The sequence below is a fragment of the Lipophrys pholis genome (genome assembly GCF_963383615.2).
Source record: "Lipophrys pholis genome assembly, chromosome: 1".
In the NCBI taxonomy this organism is placed as follows: domain Eukaryota; kingdom Metazoa; phylum Chordata; class Actinopteri; order Blenniiformes; family Blenniidae; genus Lipophrys; species Lipophrys pholis.
The window spans coordinates 51,228,060-51,254,478 of record NC_137635.1 but is presented as its reverse complement, the minus strand read 5'-3'; the positions used below and the strand labels follow the sequence as shown (position 1 = coordinate 51,254,478).

The following is a 26,419-nucleotide window of genomic DNA, read 5'->3' as shown; positions in this document are numbered from 1 at the left end:
GAGCATGCAACATGTGTGTGTACAGGTTACAGGAAGACAAAATACAAAAAAAATTTATCAAATACATATATCATATATATGATATATGCAGGTTCCATTAAGGAATAAAAGTGATAGAAAGATTCCTATGTAAACACTACTAAAACCCAAACATCTATACAGACAAATAAGAATGAATCATAAAAGCGGAAAGATCCTGGTGAATGACAGATTGATTAAAACGGACATAAATTGCGCTCACACGCAGAGTTACAGTTTGTTTACAACCTTCTACAACGATGACGTTTGTGTCCCGAGCACTGACCCCTGGAAGACACTGATTAAACCTGTCACACTCACTACCGGCTTTCCAATAAACTCCATACATCCCTCCTGTTTAAGTCTCATTTAGTGAATAATCCAGGGGTGAAAGGGCATGTTTATCAGGCCCAGAGCCCATTCTCCCGATCCTTGAGCACCGAGGCTCCGCCGCGTTTTTATGGCCACTTAATTAGAGGGGCAGGGTTCATCTCTTCCCTCTTGAGGCAGAACAAAGGTTGGGGAGCGCAAAAAATAGAAAGTGCATTCTGGGATGGCTGCACAATTTGAGGCCCCTGCTTGGCTTTCTGCACACGGCAGAATCTAAAAATTCCCTCCGCAGACAAAACGCTGGGCTTTCATATCGGGCTGCACGGTGGTTCAGGCCAGGTCGAGGAGATGCCCACACCAGCCATCCCCCCCCGCCCCCCCACCCCCCGATCATTAGTTTCTTAGTGATGCAGAAAGTCTGTTAATTTGTTTTTCTCATGTCGCTTGACAACTTCGAGCCAAAGCAGCAAATTACTGCGACGTACACAGAGAGGAACAAGAGTTTCTGGTGTATTGGTGTCCTGACTGCACACTGGACCCCGACCCAATTAACTGGAGGGTGGACCCAGCGGAGAGGGTGCCCGATGACGCCCCCGCCCTTTTGTGATATAACTCTGTTTACATCATTATTTCAGCAATAAAGAGTCAAAGATGGCGGCTGTGCAGCAATCAGCCATAACATTATGACCACCGGTGTAATAATGCACGGACTCCTCGAGACCAGAATTTATAAACTGGTCCAGATTCTAGTGGCCGTCGTCCCTGGGTAGTCCACAAACATGTCAAAGACTGGATGGAGTAGAAACAAATCTGCCTGAAATAAATTAGATCCAAAGCCAGATCTAGAGTATGACAGTTCTTTCTCCTGCTTTGTGTTGGGGAACATTAACCTGTGGGAAGTTTTCCAACGGTCGGCTGCTTAGGCAGGTTCACCTCAATATTCATACAGATAAGATCCAACATTTCCCAAAACAAACGATTTTCTCAAAATACATTGTCCACTTTTTTTTCTGCTTCCGACTTCAGTTCACATGTCAGCGCTCATAATTTGAATGCTTCAAACCAAAGTTCTGAACTTTTTCCAAAGAGGATTTTGAACTATGGAGGTGAAAAGAAACCTCAAGCAAGCCAACGTCACCCGCAAATCGACGTGAAACAATTGAATGTGGGGTCGAGTTACTTTGATTCATCCGTTTATTCAAATAGGTGTTTGTTGGTGAAGTGGTTAGTACTCGCAAACAGGACAAGAATAGCCATGGTTCAATTCCAGACACATTTATTTGAGTCGGGTTAACATATTTGTCATGCATGTTTTTTTCCTCCAGGTGGTAAAGAAGACTTTATCCAGGTTTGAGTCCGGAGCTCGGGTTGATCCCTGCTGATATTAGGTGTGTCAACACATTCCAGTGAGGTTTATGGTTCTTACATTGTTTAGTTTTTGGAATAAATGTATTGTTTTACCGTACTCAAACACAAAAACAAAACCTGCCCTGCATATTTGCTTTTACTTCTAAATGAGAACAACATGTGTTCTCTCAATGTCGCCCCCTACAGTGAAGTGGAGGTACCGACTGAGGAAAAAATGTCAAATCAGCAACACTAAATGTGTTATATACGCACATAAAACACAGGATATATAATAAAGGTCTTGAGAAATCTCCCATTGTCCAAAAGAATTATAGAAGACTCTTGCTCAGCACAGTCAGGTTTGTGTGGGATTACGTAATCTGAGGGGGAGCACAGCTCAAAGCTTTTTTTGATGGCGACACTCGAGGCCGCCACACACAATTGCACCCGTCAGTTCCTCATTAGTCCAACATGCATGCTCAGGAACAAGATGCAAACTCCAGGAGAGGATAGATAAAAGTGTCTGCTTTGTGGATTTTGTTAAAGTAGAAAATAATCCCTTGTTTCTTGCTTGAAATGCTCAATCACTCATTATCGCTTACATCTGCTCAAATAAACTAAGATTCGAGAACATTCTCGTTGTTTCTCTTATTCCTGCAGGAAACCCCCCCCCCCAAAAAACACACACAAATTCAAAGAGTTGCACAAAATGTCCCGTTAGAAGCAGTGAGTTTTACTTTTGTATTGTACGAGATGCTAAAACATTTTCTCGCACAACATCTAACGACGTCAAGGTTTTTCATCTGAACGCTTAAAAAATAATTTTCATAATTTAGTTTAAACATATTTAAATTCTTATTTGATAGAATAAAAAATTAAGAATTTTATAAAAACAAATTGTATTTCTTGTTTTTTTTGGGGGGGGGGGGGGGGGGGGGGGGGGGGGCTGGGGGGTCTTGGGGGGTTTGACCCAGGACAGTGTGCTGCAGTCATTCGAAGCCCCTGCCCTCCTGCTGCGTCTCATTAAATCACATGTGGTCAGACACAGCTATAAGTTTTTCTGCTGACAGCTCCGCTTGCAGCCTTGATAACTTTCAGTATTTTCTCCCCGCTTCAGCACGCAAACCACAGACCACCATCACTTATAAAGTAAATGGAGCATTGTATATCCTGCATCTGCAAAAGATATTCCCTCCTTCGCTGGCTGTAATTTGTCTTTGTTTATGAGTGAGTAATGGTGCGTCGGTGTCAGTAAGGGGGGTATAAAAAAAATAAATAAAAAAAAGAAGCATGACAGAAGGCCAGAAAATTACATGTGCTGTCGTTCCCCCGTTTGTATTTTAATCATTTAGCATGACAAACCCTATCAAAAGGACAAAAAAACGAAGCAGTTTTAGTCATTTAAAAGAGTTTAATGACCCTCTATGTTTACATTGAACTCATGCTTTCCATATAACCCAGTTAATTGTAGTTATAAAACTGAAAGTGACTGGAGGGAGAGGGGGGAAAATCAATGTTTTATACGCGTGTTCAAATGTATGTCTGGTAGAAGCAGAGACATAGGAGGGGCTACCGTGAGGGTGGTGGCCTAGCGGGCGGGGGGGTGTAGGGTATTCGGGGCCCAAAGTGAGCGGCAGCGGCGCCACTCTCAGCCCACTTCCGAGCGCCTTGCAATCCGTCAGGCTCTGCCTCCATCCTCCATTCTGCTCAGGCCTAATTACAGCTTTGGACTGCCTCGGGGGGCCAAGCCTCCAGAAACGAGGGGCCACGACGTCTCCACACCCCCCACCAAAAAAATAAATAAATAAAAAATTCAAACTTAAGTCAGATTAAAGTTTTTTTTCTTACCACCTCTAATAATCTGTTAATTGTTGGATCAAAGGAAAAAGATTACTGTGCTAATCACAACAGAGACTTTCTCATCCGATTCATGTGTGATGACATTTTCCTCCAAAAGACCTCAGACGAGGGTGGGGGGTGGGGGTGGGGGGGGGGGGGTAGTCATGAGACTCCTGAGTGGGCAAGAAATGGAGTCAAGGTACCAGACTGGTCGTGTGATGCCTCTTTTTTTTCCCCAATCCAACACTGAAGGACGGATGCATGAGACCTTCTTTGTAGGGTCTTTCCATTGACAAAATGCATTCCCCCGTCCCGTAACTCAATTGCAACGTTTGTACTAAAAACCACACCTCAGTCCTCACATTCATGAAAATTGGTGTGGTTATTTTGGGTCCCCCCAAATCACCCTGACCCTCAAATTTACAGTGCCCTTGCTTTTTTTTTTTTTGCCCCATAAAGAAATAAATACAAGGAAACCACACAGACCTCCTCTATCCTTTACTCCTGTCCTATTATGACTGATGGATCTCGGCATGTGGACTTCCCATAACTCAGAACATTTACAATATCTATTATAATCAAAAACTAGCAGAAAACAGAGAAATAGAGCTTTACATCAATATATGATTTATTCAGGTGATCCCCGGCATTTCTTCAGCGCGACCATCCAATCACAGAAAAGATTAACAGATATGTCAAAAAAAAAGTTGCTTCTTTGAAAGATACAAACTATTTAATGGATTTCTGGAAACACTTTCTACATCTAACTCATTTAAGTCCTACCACAATATAATATAAAGTGGTGTTATCAAAATAAGGTACATTGAGTGTCACAGACTAGATCAGACCTGAACATTTAAGCTGTATGTAAGAAATGGATCCTCGTATGCAGATGATGGTGGAGTGTACCTTAACCCCTGTCCACTGTCTCTGACCAATGAGATATTAGGAATCAAATCAAAATACGTCTATATAATGCATGCAAATCCCTCATTTACTCCTGTTTGTATGCAATATCTTTCAGAGAAATTCAAATGGAGACGTTGGCACACTTTTTGCAGCGTCTTAGGAAATCACGCCCTGTATGTCTTATACTGTAAGTGTGATTGAAGATGTTTCATCTCCCGGGATTATCCATGAAGTAAACAATCAAACCATCCTTGATGCTCTCCTAGCCTGTTTCCAGTTTTGGCTTTCATGGTTTATATTTCGTCACGTTTCGTGATTTGTGTATTTTTGCTCCGCCCTCATGTCCTCCTCTGCGCTCCCTCTCCTCCCCTGATTACCCTTGATTGTTGTCTGCTGTGTCTCATCAGTGTGGGCATTTACGCCCTCAGTCTGTCCCTGTGTCTTGTTGGTCCGTGTATTTGTTTGTGCCGCTTTTTCTTTTTTTCTTTTTCTTATGATTGTTCTTAATGTCATTTTGATGAGTTTTCCTGCGATTCCTTTGTGAATGGAATAAACTGATCCCAAGTATGACCTGGGCCATAAAACCACATCTTAACCTGCATATCTTGTGTGTGGGGGTCCTACAATTTAGGTCAGACCCCACAAGAGTAGTTTGCTCCCAGTTTCTGTTCCCCACACAGAGAGAAACACGAGGTTTTTCCCTCATAAGTAGTGAATGCCCCCTCGACGATGAACTATCCCCATAAAGCACACTACGGACTAAATAATATCGGATAATTCAAAATTGGTCACGGACTGCTGTTGGCCGGCAGGATATCTTTGTAATAAACAGCATGCATGTTGTATTTACAGGCCTTGAGAGGATTTAACATTGATGAACTCTTAACTCGGAGTCTCACCCTAACTAGCATTGTCCTTGCTTTTCAGAAATAACGAAGACTCCCAAACAGTGAGGGTCAGCTATACATTTGCTTGGGTTCTGACTTTTCCCACTAACTGCCCACACCGACTCTCTGACTCTGACTCCGCTCCCTCCTTTTCAAACACAAGCAGCCGCGACCCTGGCAGGGCAGCGGCGTGAAGTGAACTCGGGCAGGAAAGTTCCTCCAGCTTTTTATAATCTGCTGAAGCACCGGGTGCTCCCAATCTGTTGATTGGCAATGAGCTGCCCAGGAGACGCCGAGATTAAACCAGCAGGTCACATCTCTTTGTAGCTTCAGGCCACATTTTACATGTACCTGGGTTTTTACAAAAATGTATATTTCCCCCCCTCTATGTTTACCAAAAAAAAAAATTCATTTACACCTGATCGTTTACAAAAAAAAAGAAAAAAAAGTCATGACTGGCATTTGCGCCTGGTTCAGAGCTACTATGGGCATGCCAAACCTCTAGGGGGCAGTGTAACCAGAAGCATGAAGCATGATAACCAATCAGGTTCCTGAAGAATGCACAACGTCACGAATGGCGCGAGTCAATTCTGCCTTTTTCCGGGTGCGGTAGAGCACCTCCTAAATGTGGCTTTAGAATATATCAGAAAATGTAAAAAAAAAAAAAAAAGCGATGATTTCATGGGAGCCGTTATCATCACAGCAGTCAAACTGTAAATACAGGTCACACAAAGATGACAAAGATAACACTTCCGTCACATATTGTGATGTAAATCTTCATCTACCCCTCTTTAGATGGAGACACAGAGTTTTACTAAATCTCCACTGTGGCCGGAGTTTTCAGAAATCGTTTGTGGTGTGTCATAGCTGTGTTTGTGTGAAAATGCAAGGCTCAAACGCAGAGAAATATCACAGTTTTTGTAAATACGGGGGTACGTGTAAACCTGGCCAGAGTCTGTCAACAGAGTTTTTGATAACTTGATCGGGTTTTGGTACCTTGATTATTGTTTCAACAAGAACAATTAGGCAACTTCAGGTGTGTCAACAGATTGATTTCTTCACAAAAGTAATAGGATACATACATGCACATTAGATTTAAATATATGTTTAAATATGTTTAAGCATTAAAATGAAGATAACACAGCTCATACAGATTCATATGTAGGTTTGTTTTATATACATGACTGTATCTTAACTGAATATACTCTTTTAGCTATTTTGATAATTTTCTATTTTACTTTATCTAATCATTTAAGCTTTCTTCAAAATACTTTTCAGCCAAATTAGATAGTTTATCAGCTGTAGTAGCTTATTCTTTGACTTTTTTTCCCCAAGCAATTTTATTCATTTTTAACTATTTGGCCTTTCTCTGTTTTTAGCTGTGTTAGCAGTTTTTATTAATCTGAATCTCAAAAATGTATAAAAGTAATTGTATTGATTTTTGAAGGTGCAGGATGTAAAATTTTAGTGAGTCGTCTTGTGTAAGTAATGCACTGCACCATCTGGTGGTACAGAGCGGTACTGCAAGAGTTGAAATATTTATATTTAAGCATACTCCGTCGTTATTTATGATCTTAAAAGTATTTTTACCTGGTAAAAGTATTATTAACGTGTAATGTGAGTATTTGTGATATATATTATTTCCCAAAAAAAGAAAAAAGAAACTTAAACCACCACTGAGCCCCAGTGATATTTATAATGGATTACTTCCTCTGCCTTGCACTGAGCTGCATTGCAGAGCCAGATCTTTGGCTCACTGTGAGAGCCGTATCGAATGTGTCCGAATCGTCCTAACGGGGTGGAAAAACGGTGGGATTAGGGCGGGCCGGGCGGCCGCAGTGGGCCAGTAATATCCCGTCCACATTCTTCACACTCCGGCTTTATTGAGTGGCGGCTCGGCGGGACGACATTCCTCCGGTACGCGACTCTCTCTCTGCCCTCTGCTATGCTGAGTATGCGCAGGTGGCTGAGGGAGCCTCCATTTATTTTCCCCCAGCATATGAAACAAATGTTTGGCATTCCTGAGAGCGGGCGCTCCGCTGCAGAGCGGCCTGTTAGTGGGCGGCTCCGCGCCAGCTACACATTTCACATTCACATCCCAGGAAGGTGAAAAAACACACAGAAACATATTCTGTGCGAGTGCGATCGCTCGTCTGGAGAGAAAAAAATAAATAATTACTGAGGAATTTTCCTCAATTTACTTTAAGAAGTTTAAAAAAATGAAGATGGGGAAGACAGCAGCTCTGAAACTGTTTTCAGGAACCATTAAAAGTAACAAGCTGAGACTTTAGTCACTTTGACCGAGTTATACTAATCAGTGACCAAAAGTCAAGGCATTAAAGCAATAGATGACTGTGGTCTATTGCAGCACCGATGAAAGTCACATTAAACAGGGGTTTGGTGAAATAGTAACCACAGTAATCTGACATTTCTCAATGTCTGTGAATGAGTTTGGGACCCAAGCTTAGTAATTCAATACCAACAAGAAATAACCACCTCAGTTTCAGCTACTGAAGTTACACTTGTTATGTTAGCGTTAGCAGTTGCTGGAGCTAAAGGTTACTATTTCACCAAAGCCCTGTCTCATGTGACTGTCAGTCGTCCTGAAAATAACATGAAAAATGTACCAGGCTAATGCTAATGGATTACTGTGATGCCACCGCTTTTGTTTTCTTTCTTTTTTTTTTTTTTTTTACCAGTAATGTGTTGGTAACTGATTATTATCATTAAATGGGTAATGTGGTTACAGTTACTGAATATTCAGAAGGTACTTCTTGCTTTTTGAGCACACAAGAACAGGTTGTGAAGGTAATACATATAACACATATGAAGGAATACATTAGTTTACAAAGGTTTGTGTGTTTTAAAAGAAGAATAAGAATGATTAGTCACAATAAAAACACTTTTTGGGGGGTTGTAATGTATGATACGCATAAACCGTACCTCATAAATGAAACACTTTATGATCAGTAATGTATTTTCTTGTAGTTTGCATGCATATACTTCATAATAATAATACATTTGATTTCAAGGCGCCTTTCTTGGCACTCAAGGACACTGTAAAATCATATACTTAAAATACTTCTGAAAATCTAATGTCACTGGGATCAATTGTAGCTATAAACTCCCACATTGAACATATATAAGTCACATTATATGACTTTTAAATATAGGCTCAAGCACAATAACATGACCAGAGCGCTTACACACAAACACACTACTGTGACATTTTACCTACACACAAAAAAAAATTGTTTAATGTGCATAAAAATTTGCATAAAAACACAACAAAACCAAGAAAAGCTGATCAAGTTCAGGAGTTAGTGATAAATTGTGAAGTTTTGATCATGTCTTGATTCCAGACTCATCTGATCTTTGGCGTCCCCTGTGGACGGTTATGTGCATTGCAGACGCTTTAACTTCAACCTGATGTTTTGACTTTTTAAAAATGATGATTTTATTAAATATATGTGCTTCTCTGACTTTTTAATAATAGCTTTTATTGATAGGGACTCTGCTGATGTGCCAGCTGCGATAAAAAAGTGTGTCTGCAGTTTGCGGAGGTCTGCAGCGGCGTGCTGGAGGCCATGCGGCGCACACACGGCGCGCTCCCCGGGGGTGTGCCTTCACTCCCCGGGGTCTATATATGGGGATGCCGCGTCCCTCCGCGCGCTGCCTCCGCTCTTACCTGCTCCTCACATGACAACATGGACTCGTGCTTCCGCGCACTCTGCGTGACTTTCGTGCTGGCGTCGTGCGGCCGGAGGTCAGGTGCGGCCGGGCCGGTGATCCGCTGCGAGCCGTGCGACGCGGGGGCCCGGCTCCTGTGCAAGCCGCTCCCGCAGGACTGCGCGGAGAAGGTGCGGGAGCCGGGCTGCGGCTGCTGCCTGACATGCGCGCTCCGCCCCGGGCAGCCGTGCGGCGTGTACACCGGGAGGTGCGGGGCCGGGCTGATCTGCCAGCATCGGCCCGGGGAGGAGAAGCCGCTGCAGGCGCTGCTGGAGGGCCGCGGGGTCTGCGGGCCGGCGGCCGGCAGGAGGCCGCCCGGGAGAGCCGCGGCGCCCGCCAATGAACTGCCAGGTAACCGGGGAGAGCACCGGAGAGCTCACAGTCACTGTAACGGAGTACAAATACTCATATTACTGGAAGTAACGTGCACTTATGTGATTGTTTTTTTTCAAATGAGGAACTTTACTCATACTTTATTACAATATTGTAATATAGTTAAATTATTTCCATAAAGTAATATCACAAATACAGTACTGTGACTACTTTGAGTATTTTTTCCCAAATATGTAAACTTCAATACTTTAGTACAATTTACACTATGTAATCTATTTCAGTACTTTACAAATAATAAAATTTGGAAGTACTGTTTACTTTTTTCAAATAAGAACTTTACTCATACTTTAGTACAATTTATACCATGTAATCTACTTCACTACTTTTAAAGTCAAAGTGTAGAAGTAACAATTTACAAATATGCACTTTTATGAGTGTTTTTCCTAAATATAAGTTCACTTAGTACAATTTAGATAATGCAATATACTTCATTACTTTTGAAATCATAATAGCATAAAGTAACTAACTACAAATATCTACAGTATTATAACTACTTTGAGTATTTATTTTTTTTCAAATAGGTAATTTTTCAATACTTCAGTCCAATTAACACCTTGTAATCTATTTCAAGTTTGGAAGTAACGGATTACAATTACTTGCACTACTGGAAGTATCAAGTACTTTTATGTTTATTTGTTTTTTTTGATATGTATCTTTACTCATGCTTAGTCACATTATACATCATGTAATCCAATTCACTAATTTTGAAATCATAAGTATGCGAAGTAACTAATACAGGACTGTAACTTGGTACTTTGAGTATTTTCTTGGAAAGATTTAACTTTCCTCATACTTAAGTACAATTTACACAATGTAATCTACTTCAATACTTTTAAAATCATAGTAACTAATTACAAATACTTGCATTACTCAAGATAATGTGTACTTTTATGAGCTTGTTCACATGGGGAACTTTACTCATCCTCTAGTACATGTTAGATTATGTAATCTACTTCATTACTTTTTCAATGAAAAGTTGGATGTAAGTAATTACTCACAAATCATCAACTAACTTGTACTTTTATGGGTGTTTTTTAATATAAGGAACTTTACATAGCTAATTACAGTTTACATAATGTAATCATACAATACGGAAGTAACTAATTACAAATACTCCCACAACTGTAACTAACATGTACTTTGATGAGCATTTTTCTTAAATTATTGCGCTTTACTCATACTTTAGTACAATTTACATCATGTAATCTACATCATTACTTTGTGAATACTTACAGCTTGGAAGTAACTAATTACAAATACTCCTATCACTGTAACTAACAGGTACTTTTATGAGTTAGTTTTTAAAACACTTACTTGACTCATATTTAAGTGTGACTCACACCATGTAATCTACCTCACTACTTTTGAAATCATAGGGTTTGGAAGTAACGAATTACAAATACTGTACTTTAACTGCTTTATACTTTTATTAGTATCTTTTTTGAATTCTTGGCAGTAATGTCCACTTTTATGAGTGTTTTGTCCCAAACGTGTAATTTTAACAATATTTATGTACAATTTACTCCAGCTACTTCATTACTTTTGTATTCGTAGGGTGTATACTCTCATTAATGGTATTTTCTCAAAGAACTCAGATGTTTAGAGAGTACTTCTGAAAAACCAGAACCAATTGTTCTCTATCAGTCAACTGATCTTGTTGACCCTTGCCTTCACAACGGTTTTAAGTCGCTGTCGTCTTGGCAACAGCATTTCCTGTAACCGCGTCATCCACACGGCATGGCGTTTTAGTAAAACGGCACTTCGGCTTTGACGTGTGGGCGGGCGAAACGCGCATTTGCTGAAAATGATGATGTCATCGCCTCACATCTTGACCCCGCGACGTCACTTAACAACAACAATGGCGGACTACGTGCTCCAGGTCGAGCTGCAGAAGTTACTGAAGCTGTGTAGTTTAATAAGACGATATGTTAGACTGGTCGATTTCTCCATTGTTGCATGGTCCATGTTTTCTTCACCATTTTTTGTGTATTTCTGTGGCAGCGTAACAGCGCCTCCTATAGGCATGGCATATGTACTACATAATTTTGAGTAGTTGTAATGGTGTTGCGTGGAAGCAGAGGTTTCCTGTGTGAACGAGGAACTTTTTTAAGAACAAGAGGGAGAGAAAAGATCGCTTTGGCTATAGTGGACAGGGACTAAAGGGCGGCGTTCACATTTCCCTGTTTGATCTGGATCAAGGTTCTCTTCAGGGAGTTTCTAGGAAAGGCCGCTTCGAACGCTCCCCTGAACTCTGAACCGCATCTAACAAGCGATTTCTGGTCCCTTTGAAAAGGTCGATCCCGGTTCTCATGCAAGCGGTCTTTTCAGCGGGCGGGGTGAGAGGACGTGGCGTAGAGCGCAATGCATTCTGGGTCCAATCAGAAGAAGCAGACACAGAAAGAAAAAGTTGGAAAATATCTCGTGAGCAGACGTGGAGTAGTGAGGAAGAAGTAGAGGAAGACTCCTATTGATATCTGGTGTGAAGAGGATATGTTGCCGTTGTTTGTTGCAACCCATTAGCCACGAGATTATTAGCCTAGCCAACACGGGCTAAAGCGGCGGTACTTTCGATTTTGGTCCGGACCAATCAATGAGTCGTGTTTTTTTCTTTACTTCCTCTCTCATCAGCGCTTGTTTCAGGCAACAGTGCCCCCAAACGGGCAGCTGTTGTAATTGCTTGACATTTTCCAGGCGGTTTGATCCGGTCCCAAAAGTGCTGCTTGCACGCCAAACGAACCAAATGAACATGGGAACCCCCCCCAATGTAAACCACGTCCTGAACTATTCAATTGTGAAAGGCCCCTCAGAGTAGACCGTGACCTGGATGAATGAATCTTCCACCAATCTGTTCTGTTTTCTGCCTTTAGTGGAGAACGCCGAGACTCTGGAGGAGGAGCGAAATTCCACCGGCTCCGGCCTTCAGACCCCGTCCAGCACCCACAGACCCGCTGGACCCCTCAGACTCCCGCCTCTCCCCTTCTTCCCCTCCGTCAAGTCCGACATCCTCCGCCGGGACCATCAGAAGAGGACCCAGACCTTTAAGATGGAGGATCTCCCGGGACCGCTCATCACGGACCAGCAAAACTTCTCTCTGGAGACCAAGCAGGAGCCCGAGTATGTAAGTACCGAAAACCGATATTTTTCCGTCCTGGGAGGACGGCAGGAATGTTTTTCTCCTCTTCCTCTGTGTTTTGGTGTTTTCCTCCGCCTGCGGGTGATGAAATGCTTTGGGTCGCGGCGCTGACGGTTGGCAGGGATCGCGAGCGGGAGAATGGCATGGCAGACGAGTGGGTACCGTGGCCCTGTGGCTGACCCGGGTCAGGCGGTTGTTTAGCCACAAGGCGTCCGCGTGCCGGGCGCACCGGGAGCCAGAGAGTGATGGATTGGCCCGCGTGAGCGCCTGTTGGGAAGCCCTGCTGCTATTTTCATCGTCTCCTTGGCCAGAGAAGTGAGCACGCTCTAGTAATGGGCTTCGACTGGCTGCTGTGATTAGTGAGTGGAGAACTTGGACTTGAAGACGAACCTTTTTGGTTCCTTTAGAACCCCCCCCCCCCCCCCCCCCCCCCCCCCCACACACACACACACACACCCTTTGTGGAATATGTCACAGTTTTAAGCAGCTTTCACAAACTTTCAAGTGCGGCCGAATTAATTTCTCGCCTCTTTTCATATCGCCAGCACCATTGTTGAGGCCGAGCTGAGCGGCGAAGCGGCTTAGGCAAATTATGTCCTCATGAAAACATTAAGTTCGTACCACTGAATAAAACAGTTTTTTTTTTTTAATGCAGCCATGTAACTTAATATTATTTCCTAGAGAACCTAGGATGCCTGCAAAGCAGGTTTCTCTGTAGGAACACGGTGCGGTAGATGAAGTGGTTGGCACTATCGCCTCACAGCAAGACATTTGGTCCAAGCTTGGGGGCGTCTCTGTGCGGCGTTTGCATGTTCCTCCAGTTTCCTCCCACGGTCCAAAGTCTCTCTCTTTCTTTTTGCCTTATGTTGGTCTGGTAACCCAAACAAGGTGTATCCTAAACTACCGGCAGAGCGTAAAACTAGCTGTTAGCATTCCAAATTATAGTTCAATTTGTGCAGCATCTTGCTTCTGTGCTGCTTTTCCCTCAACTCCACTATTTGGAATTCCTCCTTCAGAATAACGTCACTTCCTGGGGAAAGAAAGAAAAAAAAAAAGCAGGTTGTAATTTTCTAGTTTATCAAAACTTGTGTGGATGCCTCCAGTGAAGCTGTTCTGGTTCCAGTTAGTTTTGAGTATAAAAGAATAAATGAGTCCAGATTTCATTCACAAAAAGTGGTCATTTGGACATGTGGGTGTGAAGGACTCATTTAATGCCGTGAAAACGTCCAGCAGACGCTGCGCTTTTATCACGTGTGATGACTAAATGAGGTTCTCGCACATTCATGCAAAATTCATCAGTGTGACGTGTGACATCCAGGCAAAGTTTGAAGCTGTTCAGTTCGATCACCGTCTTAACAATGAATTAAAATCTTTTTCTTGCATTTGTCTTTCTCCACCTCGTTGTCCAGAGATGCACAATGACGGAATTGATCGAGTTTTGGCACTATTCCTCGTGTAACGTCTCGTTGTGTTGGATGTTTTGCAGGGTCCCTGCCGGAGGGAGATGGAGAGCATCCTCAGCAGCCTCAAGATCACCAACATCCTCAACCCCAGAGGTTTCCGCATCCCCAACTGTGACAAGAAGGGCTTCTATAAGAAAAAACAGGTAGAAGGCTGCAGATAATCACCTCCTGCTGGAGCATTTATCGGAATAGGAACACAAAGTTAGCCTTTTGCTTTACGTTAATAAAGATTAAACGCTGCGCCACGGCGGCTCTTTGGCTCTCCTGCAGCCCAATTACAGATTTCTTGCTGTCCTCCTGCATTCATCGGTAGTTATTAGAGCCTCATCACTGCACCGCCACACCAGTGAGGTAGACCCGAGCCGCTGGCTGCTTGAAACAGGAAGCCGCAAGGGGCCAAACCCCAGTGGGGCCGACGGCCGGGACGAGGGCCGCTTTAACGGGAACCCTCCCAGGGAGACAGACGTCAAGGTGGCCGCCGGCACCCCATGCGCTCGCCCCATAATTGCTGGACTTTTTTTTTGAGTAGGCAAGACACAGAAATAGAGCTGCAGCCATCCCCGCGCTCACGTGGTTCCTCTTCACCCACGATCGGGTTGTAATAAATGAGCGGTCCTGACGCATTCATATGGAGGCACTTAAGGCTCCCGCGCCACTGCATCAGCGAGGCATTATTACATAGCAGCGCCTCCTGCTTAATGGAAGTTTTTCTCCTTGACCTGCAATCATCTCATAACCAACCTCGCAACGCCAGGCTCATTGTCTTTGTTTATGCAGAGTGCGCCCGGCGTACCACGCTGAGCCCTCAGGCGCTCAAGGAGAGGCAGACACATGCTCAACGTGCACTCTCGCAATATTTTAAAACCAAACTGCAGCGATTAACAGTAAATGCCCGGAATGGGTTGGTGCATTAAGCAAATGTTGGATGATTTGGGTTACTTCAACGGAGTTCTTATCTTACCGCAGCTCATATGAAAAAATTAAATAAATAAATGAATAAAAAAATGCGTGTGTTTTTATGACCGATTCACTAAGTTTCTTGTAAATATTGAGCAAAAAGGAGGACGTGTCCCCTCCTGATCATCTCCAGCTCCCTCCGTGGAGCTGCAGCACAGTGGCTTCAGCCCTTTTGAAAACCAATGGCTGCATGTTTTACTGGAGTGGAGGTTGACCTTTAGTAAAATTGGCAGTAAAATAACAGCCCTTGGGTAGCTCCACAGACTCTGTAAGTCATTTGTAGTACCCATAATTTGGAGCTGTGGGGTATAATCAGCAACAGATGATTCGTACTGGCCACCGGCTTCTGAAAATAGATCCCGCTTCACAGTTGTTCACAAACGGGACTTAAGCAAATATTTTACCAGGTTTCTGTTTACCTTAAAGCTCCCTGTGTGTGTGTGTGTGTGTGTGTGTGTGTGTGTGTGTGTGTGTGTGTGTGTGTGTGTGTGTGTGTGTGTGTGTGTGTGTGTGTGTGTGTGTGTGTGTGTGTGTGTGTGTGTGTAACAGGAGGTAGACCATAAAAGCAGCTCAAAATACCACAGCAGGCTGAATAGCCAAGGCTGCGTCGACTCAGCACAATCTGCCCATTAATGCCTCTTAACTCTGCTGTTCTACTTCATTGACTAAAGTGGCTCGTTACCCATAATGCAGCGTATTCAACTTGGGGTCTGCGCCTCCCTCTCTCGCTCTCTCTCTCTCTCTCTCTCTCTCTCTCTCTCCCTCCCTTCAATTTCAGTGCCGTCCGTCCAAAGGCAGAAAGCGAGGCTTCTGTTGGTGTGTGGACAAATACGGAGAGCCTCTGCCAGGCTTCGATGGGAAGGAGCGAGGCGACGCCCAGTACTACAACTCCGACGGCCAATAGGAGGAGAGCGGGCGGCGAGGGCGGGAGGGAGCCAACGTGGAGAATTGTAAACAAATGGAGACACTGAGGATATTGGAAGAGAGGTCAAGAGATGACTCGACCGATATATGGATGTTTTGCTCTTTCTATCTGTTGCCTGTGGGACCTTTTTTTTTTTTTTTTCATAGGCGGAGCAAAAAGGGGAACAGAAGAGATTTTTTTTTTTAATTTTCAAGTAGAAATTGTGCACATTTTGTACTTTTTGTTCCTGGGATGAAGCTGTTTTTTTGGGGGGGGCGGGGCGGGGGGGGGGGGGGGGGGGTTGTCTCTGACTCATTGCGCACAGCTCCCGGGAAGACGAACCAGAGGCCTTTCTTTTTCTTTCCCCCCCTTGACTGTAAAACGCAGTGACCACGACGCTCTTCATTTACGCACAATTTAAAAAAAAAAAAAACAAACAAAGAAAAAAAAAAACGGCATATGTGTTACATGCTTGTAAATCACCACCTATATGCTCCGTTGCTCGTATGTTCCATTGTGTGTGGTCACGTAAGCATGCAAGTGCCTTTTTTTTATTATTATTATTATTATTATTTTTTTTTTATATGAATTCCCCGGCCGCTCTCCCGCTCCCCGACGGGCTGGAGGCGGCGGTTGCGACTCACAGTGCACACGATGGGACATTTCTATTCACACTGTGGTTCTTACTGTTTTGTTGTCACCTTGCATAAGCTGAACATTTGAGGTATCTCTCCTCTCTGTGTAGCCAGTGATATTTTTTGCAGCACTTGTCTGGGTTTAATGCTGTTTGCATGTACAATGCAACCCTCAGAGGTCTATTTTTAATTAATAAAGGCAGTTTAAAATAATCTGGGAGTCTTTATTTTTCTTTTTCTTTCTCCATCTATTATAAGACATCCTTAATGAGTTCGTCGCTCCTGTCTACTGAAAGGACCTGCAGCACGTTATAAATCCAAGATAGATGTTTGGTTGATTAATTAACGTTTTATTGAAGATACACATTCACACATATATATATATATGCATATATACACACATCTCAAATAAAAATAGGAATAGCAGCATTCCTGGTTTTCACTGCATGGCCTCCACGGCAAACAAAAACATCGAGACATGAGTGGAAAATTTTTTTTTAATAAATACTAGAAGCGCTCAAACACAAACGCTAATCGAAGTCCCTTTAATAAGTGAGAGAGAAGTGTATCTGAGAGGAGCTCTCAGAAGTCCTCCGCTCACCATGTGGGCCTGCAGAGACTAGCAGAGGTAGACAAAATGCTGAATAACCCGTCCCCTAACCTCACAGCCACTCGGATGAGCCCTGATATGTTTGTGCTCGGCCGCCGCGCACATACTTGCGGCACTCGGAAGCATTTCCCCCCTCAAAATACCCATTGAGGAAACGCCAGTGGAGATACATTCAGGTTGGATGAATGAGCGGCTGTGTTGTTTCGTGCCAAGTGTAAGCTCCACTTTTGAATGAATCTTAGAAAGAAAAAAAGGAGAAGAAGAAGAAGAAGAAGAAGAAAAAAAAGATTCTGAAGACTCCGAAATGGGGCTTGGCAGAGTTTCGGACTGGTGTTTTTTTTTTGTTTGTTTGTTTTTTTTTTTTTTTTGGAGCAATGGAGTTATTTAGTCAGAAACACAAACAGAGTCGCCCTATTTACAACTGGCAAACATATAAAACATCTAAAAATGACAAATGGTTAATCACAGTGAGAATATACAAGACGTGAATAAATAAACCATGATACATACATCATGTAAATAAAAAGGGAGGAAAGTTCCCTCTGTGGAATAACATCCTGTGACTCTGAGAGTAGGTTTACATTCATGTTGAGTCACAAAAAAAAAAAAAAAAGGAAATGGCCACGTGTGTGAAGTGTGTTTGCGAGGTAGTCCGTCTTCTAGTGAGTGACTTCCTGGTGACACTCTGAGTCACCGACCAGGTCGCTGGACCCCGGGAGCTTCTTCCCGTTCCAGGAGGAGACGCACCAGCAGCGAGCGGGCGGTCCCGCCAGAGATGACTCACACTGAAGCAAACAAAATCACCCCGTAATTTAAGCGTGGATCCCGTTCAGGATGTTGTGGATGGGCGTTTCCATGCGACGGATTCCTACCTGCTTGGCCTTGTAGAAGCCGTGCTTGTCGCAGTTGGGGAGGTAGAAGGTCGTGAACTTGTCTCCGAGCTTCTGCTGGGAGCTGGCGATCATGTCCAGTGCCGTGTGCAGCTCGGTGTGACAGGGACCCTGAGCAGAGACCAACGCAGTGAGAACAAGTTCACCACAATGCCACTGTCGGACCGCTTCGGTTCATCTTATCTCTCCTGAAAAAGCCACAATGCCTCGCGCACAAGAACTCCACCTTGTGGACACAGTGACAAATTACCTCCATTTCATTATCTTTCAGAGGAGACAAGGAGACAGTTGGGACATGTCTGTCAAAAAAATAAACAAATCTCCTTCACCCTTTATAAGGCAAGTAGCTATTTAGTTCCCACATCTCTTCTTGTTTCTTCCAAACTCACAGTGAGCGGCGAGTAATTTGACAGAAAATACAGAGAAAGATGTATCTCTGACAGGCTTTTGGGGTATTCGAGAGTCTGTCTGAGTTCTAGAATATGTTAAAATTCTAGAGTCTGTCAGACTTTTAGCCTGTCAGTATTTGAGAGTGGGTCTGAGTTCTAGAAGTTTCTGGAGTATGTTATAGTTCAAGAGTGTGTCAGAGTTCTAGAGCGTGTCAGTATTCCACAAACTTCTGGAGTATGTTGTAATTCTAGAGCGTGTCAGAGTTCTATGAACTTCTGGAGTATTTTACATTTCTAGAGCGTGCCAGAGTTCTACAAACTTCTGGAGTATGTTGTACTTCTAGAGTGTGTCAGAGTTCTATGAACTTCTGGAGTATTTTACAATTCTAGAGCGTGCCAGAGTTCTAGAAGCTTCTGGAGTATGTTATAGAGTGTGTCAGAGTTCTAGAGTGTGTTGGGGTTCTAGAAATTTCTGGACTATGTTATAATTCTAGAGCGTGTCGGCATTCTACAAACTTCTGGAGTATGTTGTAATTCTAGAGTGTGTCAGAGTTCTATGAACTTCTGGAGTATTTTACATTTCTTGAGCATGCCAGAGTTCTACAAACTTCTGGAGTATGTTGTAATTCTAGAGTGTGTCAGAGTTCTATGAACTTCTGGAGTATTTTACATTTCTTGAGCGTGCCAGAGTTCTACAAACTTCTGGAGTATGTTGTAATTCTAGAGTGTGTCAGAGTTCTATGAACTTCTGGAGTATTTTACAATTCTAGAGCGTGCCAGAGTTCTACAAACTTCTGGAGTATGTTGTACTTCTAGAGTGTGTCAGAGTTCTATGAACTTCTGGAGTATTTTACAATTCTAGAGCGTGCCAGAGTTCTAGAAGCTTCTGGAGTATGTTATAGAGTGTGTCAGAGTTCTAGAGTGTGTTGGGGTTCTAGAAATTTCTGGACTATGTTATAATTCTAGAGTGTGTCACAGTTCTAGAGTGTGCCTTTGTTCGAGAAGCTTCTGGAGTATGTTACAATTCTGGAGTGTGTAAAACGTCTAGAGTGTATCAGGGCAACATGTGCCACAGTATGTGTGTGTCAGAGTTCTAGAATTGATCAGAATTCTAGAGTGCATCAGGGTCCTAGAGTGCGTGAAAGTTCTAGAGTGTCAGAGTTTTAGTGTGTCCTCATACCACAGTGCGTCAGAAATCTAGAATGTGTGAGTCTTCCAGAGTGTATCAGAGTTCAGAAAATGTGTCATAATTGTGTAATATGAGTTCTACAGCGTTCAATGTTCTAGAGCAGGTCAGAGTTGGAGACTGTGGGACGGTTCTACAATGTACTATAGTTGTAAAGTATGTCAGAGTTCTGGAGTGTGTCGGTGTTCTTGAATACGTCAGAGTCTTAGTGTGTCATAGTACCACAGAGTTCTAGAACTCAGGCGGACGTGTTCTCACCTGCTGCACCAGTTTGCTGCGGATGGTGTTGACCTTGGCCTTGATGCTCTCTTGGCCCTCGGCAGTGTCTTGCTGGTCAAGAGGAAGGTTCAGACCCAACAGGAAGTGCAGGGAGCCTTGATCAGAGACTCCATCAGCTTCTTCTGGAGCAACAAGGGCGGAAATCTCAATTAAATCCTTTTTTTTCATTCAGTGGCAGAAATGAATCCTCCATAATCAACATTATAAATCTGGTGGATCCATGTGTAAACCTCTCTGATGGCTGACGGTACCTTGATCCATGTAAACTTTGTTAAAAGAGCAAACTCAATTAAAATAAGAAATGACTTTTAAATTACTGCTGAGGACTAATTAAGATGTGTACTACTCAGTTTGAAAAAATAATTCACTTTAGTGCTCAAGCACTTTTCAACACCAGCGCTTTCTTTAACAAATTTTTCTTTATAAAACTTGTATCTGTAGCCTACGACTTAAGGTGAGAATGTAAGTGTTTTTTAAATTTTTACTTAAGTCAGAAAGTTGAACAAGTACTTCCACCAGTATTTTCATACAAATATCTGTACTTATGCCTAATTAATGAATATAAGTATTTACGTACTTAAGAACCTGGACTTATGGACATTCACCCGCCCCCACCCCGTTAACTTAAGTTGTTTAGTTGTAACTAAAGTATACAAAATTAAAGAATGTAAAGTAGAAAGTAAAAAAAAAAAAAAATGCGTAAAAGTAAGAAAATCCAGGTTCAAGCAGATGCTTAAGAAATACTTTAAGGACTTTCACTCAAAAAAAAAGTTTAAAAAAAAGTAATAATAAGAATTATATATATATATATATATATATATATATATATATACATATTGTTTTTTTTCTCTTTTTCTTATACCTAATTATAGAATGTAAGTAGTTAAGTTAAAATAGAAAAAAAACTTTAGTAAAAGCAAGAAAATCCAGGTTCTAACAAGTGCTTAAAGGGAGGTTACAAAGTTTACCAAGGACTTTCACACACACACAAACAAACAAACAAACAAACAAACATCTGTACTTAAACTTAATTGAAGAATCTCTGTTGTTTACTTCTCAGAACTTTCTTACTTGTACGCAAGAAGTACTTGGATTATTATTCCTATCATTTACACAGTATTACATGATTGAAATAAGATTTAAAGAGGGAGGCTGTACCTTGGTCCTGGTCCTCGCTGCAGACCCCCTGACCCCGGGTCAGCGCGTGCAGCGGCCGGGCTTCCCCGGGCCGGGGGCTGCAGCGGAGGCCCTCCCCGCAGTGTGCCGTGTGCACCCCGCAGGAGGCCCCCTTCTCCAGGGCGCAGGCCATGCAGCAGCCGCAGCCGGGCTCCCGCAGCACCTGCCCGCAGCCCGCGGGCACCGCGGGACAGTCGCTGGGCTGCGTGCAGGGCGCGCAGCGGATGGGCTCCGGTCCGACCACCGGGGACGAGCGCACCGACACCAGCGCGGCCGCGAGCACCGCAAAACTCAGCTTCTCACGCAATCTGAGCATCTCCGGGAAAATCTCTGCAGATCTAGTCAGTACCGGCAGTTCTCTCCTTTTCAAGGGATTTCTCCGAAGTGGCGCTATTTGTACCTGACCGCGGCCTCCCGGCGACGTTAATGATTGACTCCCGGAGCGCGGAGAGCCTATTAAATATTTTGGACGCGACCCCGTTTGACGTGCGTAGGATCCAGGTTCACTAGGTCTGTCCGTCAATATTGACGCTGGAACGTAAAGTGATGGTACTTCAAAAACAAGCCACTTTCACCTTTGATGTGGGAAAACAAAAAAGCGACTTGATCGCCTTGATTCGAACTGAGCCTCGATCAAACGTGAGGCGAAAAATGAAGGGCGATCCAAACGAGGATGTGAGACGATGGAGGCTGCGTGTTAAAAAACGATAAACATTCATCCTGCCCAAACAAGGTTCTCAGTCTCTTCTTATCTGGCAGACAGATAAACAGGATCGTTCCCCTCTTTACCATTGCATAACCCCTACATTATGGATTTCTCCGCTGGGATCACAACATGTTTGTCAGAAAGAAAGAAGGCAGTAAAGAGCTTGTTTTTCCTTGGTGTAGTATTTGTCTTGACGATCTATGGCAAATGCCAAAAAAGCACCACTTGCTAAAGCTGTGAAATGGAAGAGATTTAATAAGGTTGACGGAATCCAGCGATTTTCAAAACAAATCCTGAAAAAATCAAAACAATTTAACGAAGAAATCAAATGGATTTCTCTTATAAAAGCACCTTGAACAGTCCCCAACGCACTTTGCACTGCAAGACGCTCAAAGTGTCCGTCGGGAGCAGTTTGGGGTTCAGTGTCTTGCTCAAGGACACTCAAACGTATAGGGAGGGGGAAAATTGGGAATCGAACCCACAAATGTCTGAATGAGAGACGACCACTCTACCAAGTGAGTCACAGCATGTGTTAGATATGTAAACTGCACAAAAAGCAAAGATCAATAGTGAGTTATAAACAACACCCCAATGTTTCCATGTTTTAGCGGCAACTTATTTCACAATGCTTCTGGACGTATGCAGAAAAATACTACGTTTTATCACTTCAGGTGAAGATTAATGCCAAGCACTGCTTTTATACTAAAGGTGGGAGAGTCGTTGGAGCTGAGAGTGCCGTGGAGGAGGTGCAGACAGCGAGACAAAAGAAAGCGGAATGTAATGATTTATTGACTATTCACATCAATTGAAACTTTTCTTTTTACTCGTAACTTTTAGAAAGGGGTCAACATGGCTGACGGCCTGCTTTTCTATCGGCGCGGCCTCTGTCGTATGGTATGTAGGCCACGTCCGGCGAGCTTGTTCTACATTCGACGAGATCATTGCCCAACAACGTCGTGTTACTCAACCGCCAGCTGATGTGTTGTAGCCTCCTCGATGTTGACCATCAAGTCCACGAGCCACGGTGGGAACAGGTCGTCCTGGGGAGCCTTTCAAAGATCAGGGGGGGAACGAAATAAATTTACACACAGCATTTACTCGCAAAATGCATTTTAAAATCAGGGAGAATTTAGATGGTTCGAACACTTTCAATTTTCTCCTGCATGAGCATTTAGCAATAATACCCTGAAAAGCTAGAAATCAGAATTAAGTCACTGAGCTTGTCCTGCAGTTGCTTTCTTTCTTTTTCGAGTGGCGGTAATGGTATGGCACCAGCAGATGGCGGTAATGCAACTGTATGGATGCAAACTGCTCTTGAGCCCATGTGAAGAAGAAGAAGAAGAAGAAGTCACTGATCTATTGGTGAATCCAGAAACCATATGATTTTCACAGGAAGAATATAATGATCTTAGGTAAGAAAGTATTTATTTCCTCTTTACTTGTTTTGCGATTAAATTGGTTATTTTGTAGGTCAACCACTATTGAACATGTTTCCCTTTGTTTGGTTTTAGCAGATATAGTCTAGTGTTGTTTGTCATAAATAGATGCATCAGGCATCCCAAACAGTTGGTGAGATAATTTCCATAAACACTGACATGAAAAGATCCGTCGGTCAGATTTAGAGCTTTAAAATTCTTTATAATGAAAGACCGTAGAATTGTGGAAAAACTGCCAATATTTTCAATTAAAAACATCCAAGCGAGAAAAATTCTACATATCATTTCTTTAAAATTTTGAAAATGATGTCCAACAATAGGCTCTAAACATTAACAGTGAGTACAACGACATTCCTATGGACAGACAACGAAGATGGATTGCTGTTGCAGGTGAATTCACAACTTTAAAAACCCGCCAAGTTTATATGGGATATGGACTGGGAGTCATCATGACACTCTCGAGGCAAACATTGTTGTTATTGTCTATCTACAGAGCATGAGTGGAAGAACTGCACATGTGCAGTAGCAGCATTTCAGAAACGTTGCACTTTCCTCTCGTTTCCACGGATACAGAGTCGATAGTGTTTGACATTTTTAGCATTTTTCCACAGAGTCAGGTCACGTTTGCACATACCCAGGTTTTTACAAAAACTGAGATGTCCCCCTCTGCATACCCCCCCCCCCCCCATAAAATCTTCATTTACACCTGATTGGTTACAAATAAAAATCTTCATTTACACGGACCCGCATATACTGCTGATTCAAAGCTACTATGAGCATGCCAATCCTGTAGGGGGCAGTGTAACAAGAAGCGTGAAGCCATGATAGCCAATCAGAGTCAGCGTCACATGTAAACGTGGCCTGCGTGCTTTCTAAAAGTTCCACCTTGGGAGCCTTTTCTCAAAAAGTTGTCGTGTAAAACCGACACCTAGAACACGAGGAAGGTTTCACGTTTTCACTTGACGACGCCGTCGGCGTGTGACCCGCTCCTTTTACCTGGACTCTCTTGGTAGTTCTATATCTCCTCCTCTGTCCCGATGCGGACCGCTGTACAGGCGCCGCAGCGTCCTCCTCTGCGTCCTCGGCACTTTCGGTCGGATCCGACACAGGAACCTCTCGCCCATCTGCGTTCTGACCGCCGGAGGGTTCCATCTCACTGGAACCGTCTTTACTGAGGGAACGGGACCGCCGGCCAGGCCTCCGCACTCCCAGTGGGACGTCGTCGTCCTGACTCTCATCTTCATCCAGCACCTCCTCGCTTGGAAAGGTCCCCTGCGCTTCCTGCTGCTCCTCCTCCTCCTCCTCCTCCTCCTCCTTATCCTCCTCCGCTCCTCTCCTGCTTCTTTCAGTCTCATCCTCCGGTTCTTCCTGGATGGGCTCCAGATGCAGCTTCTTTTCCATCATTCGCATTCATTTAGTTAAAAAACACGACTAATCCAAACATGCATCATCTGTAAAGACTCACGAAAAGAGGATTCACACTCACATACTGCCTTTGCACGTCCATTTGACCGAGACGTCCTGATGATTCCCTTCTGATTCCTGCAGTTCTCCTCTTGTTTGCTGTTTCATCAGCCGATCATTGAGACCAGCTGTGCATGATTACTGATGATTCCTCCTGATCGCTGCACTCTTTCCCAAACATGTTCAACAGTAGTTAAAACAAGCAAACTTTTCCATTTGAGATAGATAAAACATTTAATGGGCTTTAAGTCTCAGATTTCTCTTTGTTCAGACTTTAACTTGCTGACCTTCGACTTCAAAACACGCTGCTTGAGAAAATCAAGCTCTTAGGATTTATGGCAGCTTTAAAAAAATGTTTTTCTTTTAAATTTATTTCAATATTGTACTTTGATCAGTCGACTTTGTTAATAATTTAAATACGTTTTTAACATTATTTTCTTCACTTATTTGCTGTTTGCTCAATCTTTTTTCTCTTTTCATATTGATATTCACTCATTTTTTTTCAAATCTTTTCATTATTTGAATGATTTTTTTAATCAAATATTGTGTTTTTTTATTCATTTATTTTAATTTTGTTCTTCACTTAATGCACATTGTGTTGATTTCAGGTTTATTTCAGATTTTGATTTTTACATTTTCCCACTTAATTCAATTTGATTTGTATATAATAATAATAATAATAATAATAATAATAATAATAATAATAATAATAATAATAATTATAATAAAAGAAAATCCTTGGCATGTCTTTTCTAAAGGAGACTGTGTAACGGAACATTAAAGTAATTCCAGTTATCAGGTAACTTTTGCATTTATGTGTAAAGTGCATGAAAAATTTATATTTCTTGGAAATAAAATTCCACGCGACTCTAGTTTCCTGAAGTTACGGCTCAGTTAATTATATTCCAGGAAACAACAGCTGTAAGCTTGGACTTCTTCTCCCCTTTTGTTTTCTTGTTTTCTTTTCCATGTCTTATTGATCCGATGGATTTCATTGATCTACTTTTTGACCTGTTCTCAGCCCCGGTGACTCCGGGGAGGATGTTGTTGTTTGCTGTTCGGGCCGGTTTGATGCTGAGAAAGAGTTTCTGGGAGAAAGATATCTTTCATGTGCGCTGGATTAAATCCTAAAAAAAAACTAAACTAAATTGGATTGAATGAGCTGTTTTTCAGGTCAAGGATGAACATACTTCCAATGTTGAGCTGTGTAAAGGGTAAGTTCACACTTTTACACCATTGAAGCGAGACTGAGCCCAAAACTCTGTGTCACAGGGCAGAAAGGAAACCATATATACATACATACGTACATATATAAGCACTTAATTGAGTGCCGCTACCGAATGGAGCTGACATATTAACATGGTCGCCATATTGGATGAGGACCCGCTTCGCCTCAAGTTCGTTCACTTTTCTTGTGCAAGGAGGTTTTCACACAATTAGAATGAAGAATACTCAATGGAATTCTGAATGTTTTTGAACAATAAAAACCTGTCTGTGTGTTACATTATATTTCTGTAAGAGAATACAAACTAAACTGGTTATGTTAGCTAGTATGGTCACACCAGCCTGTTTTACATGACCACAAATTAAAAGTAGATTTCTTATCACTCAGTTAAACATAAAACAGAAATATGGGTAACGTAAAATGTGGAAATGGCTCTCTGTACCCCCTTGTGGCCAATAGCTAGATTTCTCTGTCTGCCCCAGATTTTCCACGAGAAAGTTATTTATTTGCCTTT

At 42.7% G+C, this 26,419-nt stretch overlaps 2 protein-coding genes across 2 annotated transcripts; one reads left to right on the top strand and one right to left on the bottom strand.

Moving 5' to 3' along the window:
• The first annotated feature begins 9,007 nt into the window (after window positions 1-9,007).
• LOC308118050 (insulin-like growth factor-binding protein 3) lies at window positions 9,008-16,328 on the top strand. Its single transcript, XM_080477265.1, has 4 exons — window positions 9,008-9,410; window positions 12,320-12,570; window positions 14,072-14,191; window positions 15,784-16,328. Exons 1-4 carry the CDS (start codon window positions 9,038-9,040, stop codon window positions 15,907-15,909), a joined length of 870 nt encoding a protein of 289 aa, XP_080333391.1. The 5' UTR covers window positions 9,008-9,037; the 3' UTR covers window positions 15,910-16,328.
• Window positions 16,329-17,813: 1,485 nt separating this feature from the next.
• Window positions 17,814-21,390, bottom strand: igfbp1b (insulin-like growth factor binding protein 1b; the record flags this gene model as incomplete). Its single annotated transcript, XM_080461619.1, has 4 exons — window positions 17,814-17,939; window positions 18,027-18,155; window positions 19,878-20,020; window positions 21,057-21,390. The coding sequence occupies 4 exons, from the start codon at window positions 21,388-21,390 to the stop codon at window positions 17,814-17,816; spliced, it is 732 nt and encodes a 243-aa protein (XP_080317745.1).
• Between the last annotated feature and the right edge of the window lie 5,029 nt (window positions 21,391-26,419).